Below are 14,526 nucleotides of genomic sequence, written 5' to 3'. Positions count from 1 at the left end.
TAAGTGAAAACATTATGTCTGTGAAAAGACACTTATTAAAATGTTCACAGCAGGTTAGTCATAATAGCCCCAAACTAGAACCAACCCAAATGTCCATCAACAAGAGAACAGATATACAAATTGTGGTATATTTATTTACTGGAATACCACTTGGCATTAAAAAAGAATGAACTATTGACGAATGCTTCTCAAAACATTATTTTGAGTGAAAGAAACCAAATACAAAATAGTACACACAATCTGATTCCATTTATACATGAATTTCAGGAACAGTAAAATCCAACCTATGGTGACAGAAATCAGAATAAAGGCGAGAGTGAAGGCTGACCGTAAGGAAGCATGAGGCAACGTCCAGGGTGGCGGAAATGACTCTTATCTTGACTGGGGCTGTGGCTACATGGCTGCTTACATTAATTAGAACTCATCAAATTGTATATTAAGATATGTACATTTCACTGTATGTAAATTTTACTTAATTAAAGCACATAAAAAGGAAAAAATATAACCAGTTCAGTGATGATTTAAAAAAAAATTCTATATGGATTAAAAGGGTGAAATACAAAAGCCAAAGGATAAAACCTTCCAAAGACTGTGGTTCCCAGATTCCTTGACATTCCTTCCACTGATCTCTGTGATGCCTGACCAAGAAACCATGGTGGAAATGACGCTGTGCCAGCTTCTGGACCCAGGCCTTAAGAAACTGGCAGTTTCCACTTCTTCTTTCTTGGGACGTTCACTCTTGGAACCCAACTGGCATATGTGAGGAGGCAAAGCCACATGTGGCGAGGTCCATATGGAGAGAAACCAACAGCCAGAGCCAACCTGTCAGCTCTGTGGTGGAAGTGGATCCTCCAGTCGGGGTCAAGCCACCACTGCTGACACTGCAGGGAAGAGAGACCAGCTGTCGCCACCCAGCGCTGCCCACATTGTTGTTTTAAGCCATGAAGTTTCGTAGTGGTTTGTTATGTAGCAAAAGATTACTGGAACAGAATGTGGTATCAGATATAGGGTGCTACAGTAACAGAAGTCCAACACACGTGACATTGGCTTTGGGACTTGGAAGCAGAAAGAAGCATAAAAGCCCACAAAAAGAATGTGAGTGAAGCTGAAAGGGCCTTGAATAGAAGCCTGTAAAACGTTGGGGTCTAAAGGATTCTGTACTAGTCTATTTTGCACTATCTCTGGCGCTATTCGTCTGAGGTGGCAATGCTTCCACCAGAATGAAACTTGGGGGGTTTTCTATGAACACTATTGAAATTTACTTCATTAGCTAAAAGCCGCAATCACAAATCTCTTGAAGATAAGACCGTCTCTACTTTGGGCTTCCTGTATAGCTGCTGTGAGACAATGCCCTTAAGATCCGTAAAAATCTTACTGTTTAAGGAAGAGTATCTGTGAGACTTGCCCTTACGATTTTTAGAGGGCCTTTTGGTCTGAAAGAGACTATGAAGCATAGTCTTAAATCATTCTGACATCTTAATGAAAGATTTTTATTGTCCCATTCTGGATTTGACCCTTTCTTAATTTAGAACTATTTGCCTTCTGGAGAGACTGGAAATGAGAAGCATTTCCAGACTGTGAGTCCTGGACTTTTTTATTTGCTATGTTTGTTTTTGAAGCTCATCTCTCTCATCTTACACTTTTATCATAGGCAGTGAGAAGCCAGGTGGCACTTCATTACTTTGTCTGGAAATCTCCTTATACTTCACTGAGTTCATCAGGTACATTTCCTAGTTCCATGTTACTGCAGGTGACAGTGTTACCAGACTTTCCATCACTACCTAGCAGGTGTCTCCTGTCCGCCATCTTCCAATAAGATTTTCCTCACTTTCCTTTAAGCCCTCACTGACAGCCTTCTTAAGACCTTTTAGGCTTCTATTCTCAAGTTTCTAAGAGAATCATTCTGGCAGAAGCATTGCTAGCTCAGATTAAAAGGGGCAGAGATGGTACAAAATGGAAAGAATTCTTTGAACCCCCAACCTTTTACAATCAGGAGGAAGACTGAGAAGGCAATCTCAGATTTCCTATGGAAAAGGAAGGATGATTCAGAGGACAAAACCAAAGAGCCATGGAAACAACTCCCAGAAAGTAGTATTGGATCTAATTAAGGAATTGGCAACATATGCCCAGCTGGATTTCAGAATTTCTATAAACCAGTGACTGTTATGTGCCTCTGGGTTTTTTCCCCTTTGAATGAATGTATCTATAAGTTATCCTATGCCTACCCCATCACCGTATGCTGGGCATGTGGGGAGTAGACAACATGTTTCTTTAGGTCACAGGTCTTCGGTCTGAGAAGAACTACACTCAAGGAGCTATATCTGAGAAACTGCACCTGAGAGGTCTCATTTGCACCTGGATCTGACTTAGATGATGAGATGCCAGATCTGGAGCCCAATGTTGTAAGGGATGAGACCTTTAATGGGGCATCTTGCAAGGGGAAGAATAAATCTTCCAAGTGGTAAAAATGTAAATAACTTATGTCCAGAAAGTGGACTGATGTGGTTTTAAAATATGGTCCATAATTCTTTGACCCTCCTCCCAGCAAGATGTGGGGTCTACTCCCCTTCTCTTGAATCTGGGCTCTGTGACCGCTTGATCCATAGAATATGATATGGGAATGATGCTCTGTTGATTTGGGGGCTCAAGCCTTAAGAAAATGGTAGCCTCCACTTCCTGTTTCTTGAGACACTTGCTCTTGGAATCCAGTCACCCTGGGATGAGGAAGCCCAAGACACCTTTTGGAGGCATCCGTGCCAGCACCAATTTTGTTAGCCGCATGGATGGATCATCTTGGAAGTGGATCCAACAGCCCCAGTTGAACCACCTCAACTGATGCAATGTGGAAGAGAGATGAGCTGCCTCTGCTTTAATTACAGTACAGTCGAATATACTGATATTACCTTTTCCAGGAATATAAAGGTTACATACTTTCTCTAATTTATGCTTATTGTCTTATTTTAAAAATCCTTCCCAATCTTAAGGTCATAAAGATATTTTTGTATATTGTCATGTTTTGGTTTTCTACTGCATCCATGATATCAGAATTAGAGGCTGAAGAAAAGATTCAGAGAAGGGTCAGCGTGGAAGGAACTTGGAAGTAGCCACTTTATCCTGACAACAAGTAAAAAGCTGAACAACCTGCAAAATCAACTATCCTTTTTAGATCCATCAGAGAACTGAGGTCACAGGGCAAACTGCTGCTCCCCACCAAGAGACAGACTGGTGAACACAGAGACTCACAATTTACTAAAAAGAAACCGCCACAGGAACTCGTGCAGAGGTAGGAAAATCTAAACTATAGAGTTCCTACTGGAAGCTCTGTGTGAACAAGTCTAAGAGTTAAAAACTCCAGGGGGGATCCACTCATGGGGTGCCGGTGGTCCCACACTTTTGTGAGTTTTACCTCCAGAAGCTCGACCAGGTTCTCACAGTGAATATCGGAGAAAAATGCCCTCATGCTTCCAGCAGTGGGAGGGGGGAAAAGGAGCCATTTAAAAATATGCCAGAGCATTCTGTCCTTCTTAACAAGGCCTACCCTCAGGAGAAATTATTTTACCAGAACTTAATCTGCTGGGATTTGATCAGAGCTTAATCTACCTGGGGGAAGGGAAATAACCAACTGCAGCCCCCTCCAGCCATCCTGTCCCATCTAAGGGGCATGAGGGGGACTAAGAAGCACTGGTAAAGTTCACAGTCCAAGAGCACAGTCTCACCGAAAGACTGAGACCTAATCATAGGACTATAGAATACTTCTCCTCCCCTCATACCTTACCATTATTACTAAAGGCCTATTTATAAGGTAAACTAAAAGGCAAAAAAATGAAGTTTGAAGAGACAGAGCAAGCATCAGAACTAGACTCAGCCATGGCAGGGATGTTGGAATTATTATTATTTTTAAAATTTTTATTTATTTATTTATTTATGGCTATGTTGGGTCTTCGTTGCTGCGCACGGGATTTCTCTAGTTGCGGCGTGTGGTCTTCTCATTGCGGTGGCTTCTCTTGTTGTGGAGCACGGGCTCTAGGCGCGCGGGCTTTAGTAGTTGTGGCTCTCAGGCTCAGTAGTTGTGGCTCATGGGCTCTAGAGCGCAGGCTCAGTAATTGTGGCACACAGGCTTAGCTGCTCCGCGGCATGTGGGATCTTCCCAGATCAGGGCTCAAACCCGTGTCCCCTGCATTGGCAGGCGGATTCTTAACCACTGAGCCACCAGGGAAGTCCCTGGAATTATTAGATTAAAAATTTAAAACAACTATGATTAATATGCTAAGTGTTCTAATAGATAAAGCAGACAGCATGCAAAACAGATGGACAATGTATGCAGAAAGATGGAAATTCTAAGAAAATAAAAAATCAATGCTAGAGATCAAAAACACTGTAACAGAAATGAAGAATGCCTTTGATGGGCTAATTAGTGGACTGGACACAGCCAAGGGAAGAATCACTGAACTTGAGGACATCTCAATAGAAACTTCCAAACCTGAACAGCAAAGAAAAAAGAAGACTGAAAAAAAAGCCTCCACCCAGAATAGACTGGGTGTCCAAGAACTGTGGGACAACTACAAAAGGAGTAACATACACATAATGGGAATACCAGAAGGAGAAGAAATAAAGGAATAGAAGAAATATTTGAAGCAATAATGACAGAGAATTTCCCCAAATTAATGTCAAACACCAAAGCACAGATTAGGAAGGTCAGAGAACACCAAACAGGATAAATGACACAAAAAAACTACATGTAGGCATATTACATTAAAAAATGCAGAAAATCAAAGCTAAAAAAATCTTGAAAGATTTCAGAGGAAAAAACCATCTTACCTATAGAGGAGCAACAATAAAAAAATTACATCCTTAGAAACCATGTGAGCAAGAAGAGAAGGGAGTGAAATATTTAAAGTGTTGAGAGAAAATACCCACCCACTTAGAATTCTATCCCTCGAAAAATTAAAGTGAAGGAGAAACACAAACTTTCTCAGGGACTTCCCTGGTGGCACAGTGATGCGCCTAGAGCCCATGCTCTGCAACAAGAGAAGCCACCGCAATGAGAAGCCCTCACAACGCAACGAAGAGTAGCCCTTGCTCACCGCAACTACAGAAAGCCCGTGCGTGGCAACGAAGACCCAACACAGCCAAAAACAAATAAATAAATAAATTTATAAACAAAACAAAACAACTTTCTCAGACAAAGAAAAACTGATGGAGTTTGTTGCTTGTAGATCTGCCCTGCAAGAAATGTTAAAGGAATTCCTTAGAGAGAAGGAAAATAACAGGTCAGAAACTTGGCTCTACACAAAGAAAAGAGCATCAGAGACAGAATAGGTGAAGGCAAAATAAGAACTTATTATTTTTTAAAAAAATTTTTTTTTTGACATGGACCATTTTTAAAGTTTTTATTGAATTTGTTACAATATTGCTTCTGTTTTATGTTTTGGTTTTTTGGCCACAAGGCATGTGGGATCTTAGACCCCCAACCAGGTATTGAACCTGCACCCTCTGCACTGGAAGGTGAAGTCTTAACCACTGGACCGCCAGGGAAGTCCCCTCATTCTTAACTGATCTAACAGATGACAGTTTGTTCAAAATAAAAATAGTAATGATGTATTTGTGTATGCTTATGTATATATATATGTACATGCTTATACATACTCATGTCTAAGTGCAATGAATGACACTAATCATACAAAGGATGGACAGGAGGAATTAGGATTCTTATTATATCTGTGAAGTGGTATAGTGTTATTTGAAAACAGACTTGGATTAGTTATAATGTTATTTGCAAACTCAAGGGTAATCATTTAAAAAAGTAAAAGAAGAAATATAACTGATATGCTAAGAAAGGAGAAAAAGTGGAATCATATAAAATGCTCAGTTAAAACCACAAAAGGCAGAAAAAGAGTGGAAGACAAAAATAGGAACAAATTACAAAGGCAAAAAAATAGAAAACTGTAACAATTATGGTAGATATTTATCCAACTACATCAATAATCATTTTAGATGTCAATGGTCTAAATAAACTAGTTAAAAGAAAGAGATTTTCAAACTGGATCAAAAAACAAGACCCAAGTCTATGTTGTTTATAAGAAACCCACTTTAAATATAAAGACACATATAGATTAAAAGTAAAGGGATGGAGAAAGATATGCCATGCTAACACTAATCAAAGGAAAGTGGGAGTAGCTGTATTAATTTCAGACAGAGCAGATTTCAGAGCAAGGAAAGTTATCACAGATAAAGAGGGGCATTACATGATATAAAGGTCAAATATCTAAGAAGACATGTCAGTCCTTACTGTGTATGCACCTAACAACAGAGTATCAAAATACAGGAGGCAAAAATTGATAGAACTGCAAGGAGAAACAGGTGAATCCACTATTACAGGTGGACACTTCAATATCCCTCTATCAGAAATGGACAGATTCAGCAGGCAGTAAGGACACTGTTAAACTCAATAGCACCATCAATAAACTGGATATAATTGGTATTAGAGGCTACTTAACCCAACAACAGCAGAACACACATTCTTCTCAAGCTCACATGGAACATACACCAAGATGGACCACATTCTGGGCCATAAAATACACCTTAACAAATTTAAAAGAGCAGAAATCATATAATATGTCTGTTCTTAGACCACAATGGAATAAAACCAGAAATCAGTAACAGAAAGATAAGTGAAAAATCCCTAAATACTTGGAGCTTAAACAACACATTTCTAAATAACACATGGGTCAAAGAAGAAATCTCAAGAGAAATTTAAAAATATTTTGAACTAAATGAAAATGAAACTATAACTTATCAAAATTTGTGGGATACAGCCAAAGCAGTGAATCGAGGGAAATTTATAGCATTGAATGCATACGCTATAAAAGAAGAAAGATCGGGCTTCCCTGGTGGCGCAGCGGTTGAGAATCTGCCTGCTAATGCCGGGGACACGGGTTCGAGCCCTGGTCTGGGAGGATCCCACATGCCGCGGAGCAGCTGGGCCCGTGAGCCACAACTACTGAGCCTGCGCGTCTGGAGCCTGTGCTCCGCAACAAGAGAGGCCGCGATAGTGAGAGGCCCGTGCACCGCGATGAAGAGTGGCCCTCGCTTGCCACAACTAGAGAAAGCCCTCGCACAGAAACGAAGACCCAGCACAGCAAAAATAAAAATAAATTAAAAAAAAAAAAAAAAAAGAAGAAAGATCTAAAGTCAATAATCTAAGCTTCCACTTCAGGAAATTTGAAAAAGAAGAGCAAATTAAATCCAAAGTAAGCATAATAAAAGAAATAATAAAAATTAGAGCACAAATCAATGAAATTGAAAACAGGAAGTCAACAGAGAAAAATCAAGGAAAGCTGCTTCCTTGAAAAGATCAATAAAATTGATCAGCCTTTAGACATGCTAATAAGAAAAAAGAGATGACACAAATTACTAATATCAGACATGAAAGAGATGGATCACTACATGGATCACTACAGGTCCATGGTCATTAAAAGGGTAATATAAAGAATACTATGAATAATTCTATGCTGACAAATTTGATGATCTAGATGAAATGGACCAATTTGGTGAAAGACACAATCTACCAAAACTCACACAAAAAGAAAAAGACAATCTGAATAGACCTATATTTATTAAAGAACCTGAATCAGTAATTAATCACCTTCCAAAACAGAAAGCATCTGGCTCAGATGGATTCACTAGAATTCTACCAAACATTTAAAAATGCATTTTACCAATTCTCTCTAATCTCTTTCAGAAAACAGAAGCAGAGAAAATACTTCTTAACTCATTTTATGAGGCCAGCATTACCCTAATACCAAAACCAGACAATGACTTCACAAGAAAAGAAAATTAGAGACCAATATCTCTCATGAACATACATGCAAAAATCCTTAATAAAATACGAGCAAATTGAATTCAACAATATATAAAAAGAATTATACACTACAACCAAATGGAGTTTAACCCAGGTATGTAAAACTGATTCAACATTTGAAAATCAATGTAATCCATCACATCAACAAACTAAAGAAGAAATATCACATGATACCAATAGATGCAGAAAAAAACATTTGACAGAATCAAAGACCCATTCATGATGGAAACTCTCAGAAAACTAGGAAGAGAGGGAAACTTCCTCAACTTCATAAATAACATCAACAAAAACCCTACAGCTAACATCATACTTAATGGTGAGAAACTAGAAGCTTTCCCACTAAGATCAGGAACAAGGTAAGGATGTTCTCTCTTACCACGAGTTTTCCACATTGTACTAGAAGTCCTAACTAATGTAATAAGACAAGAAAAGGAAATGAAAGGTGTACAGTTTGGGAAGAAAGAAATAAAACCCCCTTTATCTGTTAGAAGACATGATTGTCTATGTAGAGAATGCAAAAGCACTGACAAAAGAAAATTCCTGGAACTAATAAGCAGTTACAGCAAGACTGCAGAGTATAAGGTTAATACACAAAAGTCAATCACTTTCATATATAACAGCAATGAATAGGTGGAATTTGAAATTAAAAACAATACCATTTACCTTAGCACCTTCAAAAATAAAATACTTAGGTATAAATCTAACAAAATACGTACAAGATTTATATGAAGGAAACTACAAAACTACAAAACTCTGATAAACGAAATCAAGAAAGAACTAAATAAATGGAGAGATATCCCCATGTTCATGGATAAGAAAATACTGCCAAGATGTCCATTCTTCCCAACTTTATCTATAGATTCAAGGCAATCCCAATCAAAATCCCAGCAAGTTATTTTGTGGCTATCAACAAACTGATTCTAATGTTTATATGGAGAGGGAAAAACCCTGAAGAGCCAACACAATATTGAAGGGAAAGAACAAAGTTGGAGGACTGACACTACCCAACTTCAAGAGAGTACGGTATTGGTAAAAGAATAGCCAAATCAACGGAACAGAATAGAGAGCGCAGAAATAGTCCCACACAAATACAGTCAACTGATCTTTGACAAAGGAACAAAGGCAATACAATGGAGCAAAGACAGTCTTTTCAACAAATAGTACTGAAACAACTGGATAGCCACGTGCAAAAAAAGGAACCTAGACATAGACTTTGCACCCCTCACAAAAATTAACTCAAAATAGATCACAGACCTAAATGTAAAATTCAAAACTATAAAACTCCTAGAAGATAATATAGGAGAAAACCAAGATGACCTTGGGTATGCCAGTGACTTCAGATATAACACCAAAGGCAGGATCCCTGAAAGAAATAATTGATAGGCTGGACTCATTAAAATTAAAACCTTCTGCTCTGTGAAAGCCAATGTCAAGAGAGTGAGAAGATAAGCTACAGATTGGGAGAAATTATTTGCAAAAGACAGATCTGATAAAGGACTGTTATCCAAATACACAAAGAACTCTTAAAACTCAGCAATAAGAAAACAAACAACCTGATTAAAATATGTGCCAAAGTTGTTAATAGACACCTCACCAAAGAAGATACACAACTGGAAAATAAGTATATGAAAAGATGCTCTACTCTACATGTCATTAGAGATATGCAAATTAAAACGACAATGAAATACTACTATACACCTATTTGTTCTGGCCCAAATCCAGAACACTGACACCATCAAATGCTGGCGAGAATGTGGAGCAACAAATGAACGCTCATTCACTGCTGGTTGGAACGCAAAATGATATAGCCACTTTGAAGGCAGTTTGACAATTTCTTACATAACCAAATATACTCTTACTATGTGATCCAGAAATCGCGTTCCTTGGTATTTACCCAAAGGAAGTGAAAACTTATGTTTTCACTAAAACCTGCACATGAATGTTTATAGCAGCGTAATTCATAGTTGCCAAAACTTGGAAACAACCAAGATGTCCTTCAGTAGGTGAACGGATAAACTATTGGTATAGCCAGACAATGGTATGTTGTTATTTAGCACTAAAAAAAAAAAAAAAAAAAAAGAACTATCAAGCCATGAAAAGGCACAGAGGAAATTTAAATGTATATTGCTAAGTGAAAAGGCCAATCTGAAAAGACTACATACTGAATGATTTCAACTTTATGACATTCTGGAAAAGGCAAAATTATAAAGACAGTAAAAAGGTCACTAGTTGCCAGAGATTAGTGGGGAGGAAAGAATGAATAGGCAGAGCAAAAAGGATTTTTAGGGCAGTTAAATTATTTTGTAGGATCCTATCATGGTGGATACATGTCATTATATATTGGTCAAAATCCATAGAAAGTATAACACCAAGAGAGAACTCTAAGGTAAACTATGGACCTTGGGTGATAATGATGTGTCAGTGCAGGTTCATCAATTGAAACAAACATACTGCTCTGGTGGGGGATGTTGGTAATGGAGAAGGCCATGCATGTGTGGGAGCAGGGGGTATACGGGAAAGCTCTGTACCTCCTGTACTTAAAAAAAACAGTCTAGTAAAAAGTTCAGAAAACAAAAAAGAGTTCTTCATAGCCGATGCAAACATCCAAGAGTGGGTAAGCAGAGTGTAAGGTTTTCCTAAATGTATGTGACCAAATTCCTAAATGTATATAAAATCCCTTTATGCAGAGCATTTTGCAGGACTGGTTTTCTACCAAATACCCTTTGGAAAATGCCACTAGAGTAATAAATAATGACACTTTTACAAGCAAAATGCCAGGAACAAGAAACTCAATACAAAGTTTAGAGGACAGAGTTGAGGAAAGCTTGAAGAAAGTTGAGCAAAAAGACAAAGAGAATAGGAATAAGAATAAAGAGGGTCAAGAATATAGAGGACGACTTCAGGAGGTTCAACATCTGAATAACATGTATGCCAGGAACAGTGAATAGAGAAAAAGTGGGAGAAAATCATTGATGAATTTAAGAAAGTTTCAAGAAATCAAATAATGGAATAGGCACACTATGTGTCCACATGGTAGGTAAAAATACATCCTAGGTGAAATTTCAGAATAATGGGGATGAAGAGAAGCTTCAAAGGGAATAAACAGGTTTCACACAAAACGAAAGATATAAATTTAAGAAAGATTACATGGGAAAATAAAGATGTGGGAAGGAGCAAACTGGGGATAACACAAAAGAGAGGTGAAGAGGTTGTCAAGGAACTCAGAAGGCTCCAGCAGAGATTTCTTTTAGAGTTTGAAATGGATAGAATATAAAACGTGCTTGAACATAAAGAAAGATGTATATGGCAGTAAGAGAGTTTAAGGCTGAGTTAATAAGTATATAGCAAAATAAACACATAACAAAGAAATCAAGATTTACTCTAAAACAAAATTTTGTACAATAAAGGAAAAGTAATCATAGTACTCTACAGTTCAACTGAGAATAGCCTATAACAAGTTACAATACAAATGAATGAATTTCAATCTAATCACAATTATAATATCATAGTATTAAGATACACAAGCATGTGTGGGTGGGTTAACGGGTAAGGAGATGAAGAGTTAAATCCTGGGTTGCCAAAAAAAAAATGAAAAGGAAGAGTTAAAGTGTGTTGTCAGTTGAAAATGCCTCAAGCTAAAAAAAAGAAAAAAAAAGCAATATAAACATTCCACTTACATATATGGAGATAAATAAAAGAATCAGCTAAATTAAAAGTGATTGCCTTTGGTGAGAAGTAAATGACAGGGGTATAGAGGGGACTGTTCGTCTTGTTTTTGTAATAATTCTTGTAGGCCTATTGTTCCTTTAGGCTATTAGCATGTATATAGCTCTGATCAAAATAACTCTTAAAAAGTGTTGTGCAGTTAAAAGAACCCCAAAAGGTTGGTAATAAAGGATATAGTGTAGCACACAGCTTTCAATCTATGATAGCTTTTAAAAAAATTAATTAATTTTTGGCTGCATTGGGTCTTTGTGGCTGCACGTGGGCTTTCTCTAGTTGCGGTGAGCAGGGACTACTTTTCATTGCAGTGCATGGGCTTCTCATTGCAGTGGCTTTTCTTGCTGCGGAGCAATGGGTTCTAGGCGCGCAGGCTCAGTAGTTGTGGCGCACGGGATTAGTTGCTCCCCAGCATGTGGGATCTTCCCGGACCAGGGCTCGAACCCATGTCCCCTGCCTTTGCAGGCAGATTCTTAACCACTGCGCCACCAGGGAAGTCCCTATAATAGCTTTTATTGTTAACATTTGAAGGGTCTATACAGGTAACTTGGACTAATCGTATCGTTGTATAGGTGTGGAAACTGAGGCTCAGAAAAGGAAGTGACATCAAGGTCACACAGAAAGAGCAAAGGTCCAACTGGGGTGGTGAAACAGTGATCAGTCAGGACTGCGATAGCCTGGCCAAGAACAGGAAACAGGGATACAAAGTCAAGCTGCCACTTTTCCTAGGCTATGAGATTCAGACCAAGGGAGGGATTGTCAGCTTCGAGACTGCCAGAAGAGATGGTCTACATCATTTAAACCGAAAAGTGAGGCACAGTCATGAAGCTCCCACTGCTATGAATCTTCTAGGTTTTGTTAAAAAGGCATCCAGGCACCTAAGTGATATTTAGAAGGATATGGAGTAAACCAAGCAGGTATGCAGGCACCTAGGGGGCGTGTCATGAGGCTGAAAAATGTAATCAGTATCTTCACCAAGGTGTTCATCTATCTTTACTTCCTCTTCCATGGAGCTTAGGGTCAAAGCTCCTAAGCTTTGTTCACTAATCTAATGCCACTTTTGGACTAAGCAAACCCAGTAACTAGCTGGGGCTAGATGCATAAGATACATTTGGAGAAATCACATGATAGTACCCTGACTAGAGCTGGACATAAATGCCACTGCAGGCTCTGTTGTTTTCCAAAGGTTATTTGGGGAGGAAACTATAGCTGGCCTTCCCTTCAAGTGCTAACATTCTAGGATTTGGGTGGAGACAAATTCAACTCCTAAGAAAAAGACTACCCTAACTTCCATGGGGATCATTCCAATTGCTTAGATTTCCCTAAGAAGATGGAGTATCTGCAGAGTAACAAAAGTAAGGTTTCACATATGTATCTTAATTTAGACATAAAAAATGAGTATTGTTCTTTTTAGTTACCCCACAGGGAGGCTGTATATCTATGTTTATCTATTCTAAAGGGGTAGCTCTTTTAGAGTTACCTCCATATATAGTTTACAAAATGGGAACAGATACGCACAACCAGGTGGTTACGCACCCACTTTAGTTACCAGATTTTGCTTTGAATCAAACGAGCACTGAAATACTTTCACAGCACCAAGATTTGCCACCATCAATGACATTAAAAAAAAAAAAACAGAGCAGTGTCATACATATATGAGTGGTGGCAGAATTATTATTGTGCTGGAAGGGTTCTGGAAGGGATCACTAAAGAGGGAGCACCCCAAACTGGAAAGGATGGGTATAATTATAAACTGGGCCAGGAAGCTCCTGGTGCTGGCCCCATGTCCACCCCACCCCCGTGCCCCAGATCCCCAACGCTGAGTTCACAGAACATCTACCCAAGTTTCTTTGATTGTTTTGACAGAATGGAGGTTTCTCTGAAGTTATTTCAAAGTTAAAAAAATTTCTTTTTAAGATTCTGTTTAGATTTATAAATGGATAGGGGGCTAATTATCGGTACAGTAAAAGAGAAAATATAGACACTGGGGCCTGGGGCTTGTTGCAGCTAATACTGTGATCTGCTCTTACCTGTGGGGGCCTGCATGGCTGAGCTGGGGATGGTGGCAGCATCTTGGGGTACAGTGCTGGTATCCGGTTCAGGGGTGCTGGTTGTTGGTGAGGTGGGTGGTGGGTTCAGCAAAGTCCGAGGTTTCCTCTGTCAAAATGGATGGGGAAAAGTTTCTACCCATGATAGGTAACTTCTCTTCTCATTCCTCTATTCTTAGTACTTAATTCACGCATGAAACTGAAATACATTTGTGGATGGGACTGTTTTAATCTTTTTTTTTTTTTTTTACAGTTGATATATAGTTGATTTACAATGTTGTGTTAGTTTCTGGTGTACAGCAAAGTGATTCAGTTATATACTTATATATGTGTATTCTTTTTCAGTTTCTTTTCCATTACAGGTTATTACAAGATATTGAATATAGTTCCCTGTGCTATACAGTAGGACCCTGTTGTTTACCTATCTTATCTATAGTCGTGTGTATCTGGTAATCTCAAGCTCCTAATTTACCTCTCCCTGCACTTCCCCCTTTGGTAACCATAAGTTTGTTTTCTATGTCTGTGTGTCTGTTTCCTAAAAGTGTTACAACTAAGTTCATTTGTAACATTTTTTCAGATTCCACCTATAAGTGATATCATATGATATATATTTTTTTCCACACAGCGTCTTGCCCAAAGCTGCAAATACAGTAGATGTTTAATAAATATGTATAAGATTCTGGGTTTCTGTATAGCCACAGCTTAATTCACTATCTTTTCTACTGTATTCAATATTATCATCTGAAGTCCAGGTTCTTTATTAGTTAGACAGAAAAAAGCAAAAAAAAAGGAAAAAAAATGCTGTGGCTTAAGTCAACTTTGATATTAGTTTGTTTCTCTCTGTTGAAAAATGGAAACCTCCCTTCCCCTAACTCCACAAACTACTTTCCCCTGCCT

The 14,526-nt window shown here is 38.5% G+C and overlaps 1 protein-coding gene across 13 annotated transcripts in view; it reads right to left on the bottom strand.

The window, feature by feature from the left end:
- Positions 1 to 14,526, bottom strand: part of SCMH1 (Scm polycomb group protein homolog 1) — a 187,336-nt gene that overhangs the window by 26,080 nt on the left and 146,730 nt on the right. For 12 of the 13 annotated variants that reach the window (XM_060140371.1, XM_060140366.1, XM_060140372.1 and 9 more), the window contains one exon: positions 13,612 to 13,738. The exons of the other annotated variant lie outside the window; for it this stretch is intronic. In XM_060140371.1, coding sequence (XP_059996354.1) covers positions 13,612 to 13,738 — 127 coding nt within the window. The remainder of the gene's footprint in view (positions 1 to 13,611; positions 13,739 to 14,526) is intronic. 13 annotated transcript variants of the gene reach the window in all.

The sequence above is a fragment of the Lagenorhynchus albirostris genome, chromosome 2 (assembly GCF_949774975.1).
Source record: "Lagenorhynchus albirostris chromosome 2, mLagAlb1.1, whole genome shotgun sequence".
NCBI classification, from domain to species: Eukaryota; Metazoa; Chordata; class Mammalia; order Artiodactyla; family Delphinidae; genus Lagenorhynchus; species Lagenorhynchus albirostris.
The sequence above is the reverse complement of the archived record's forward strand: the minus strand, read 5'-3'. Positions and strand labels throughout refer to the sequence as shown.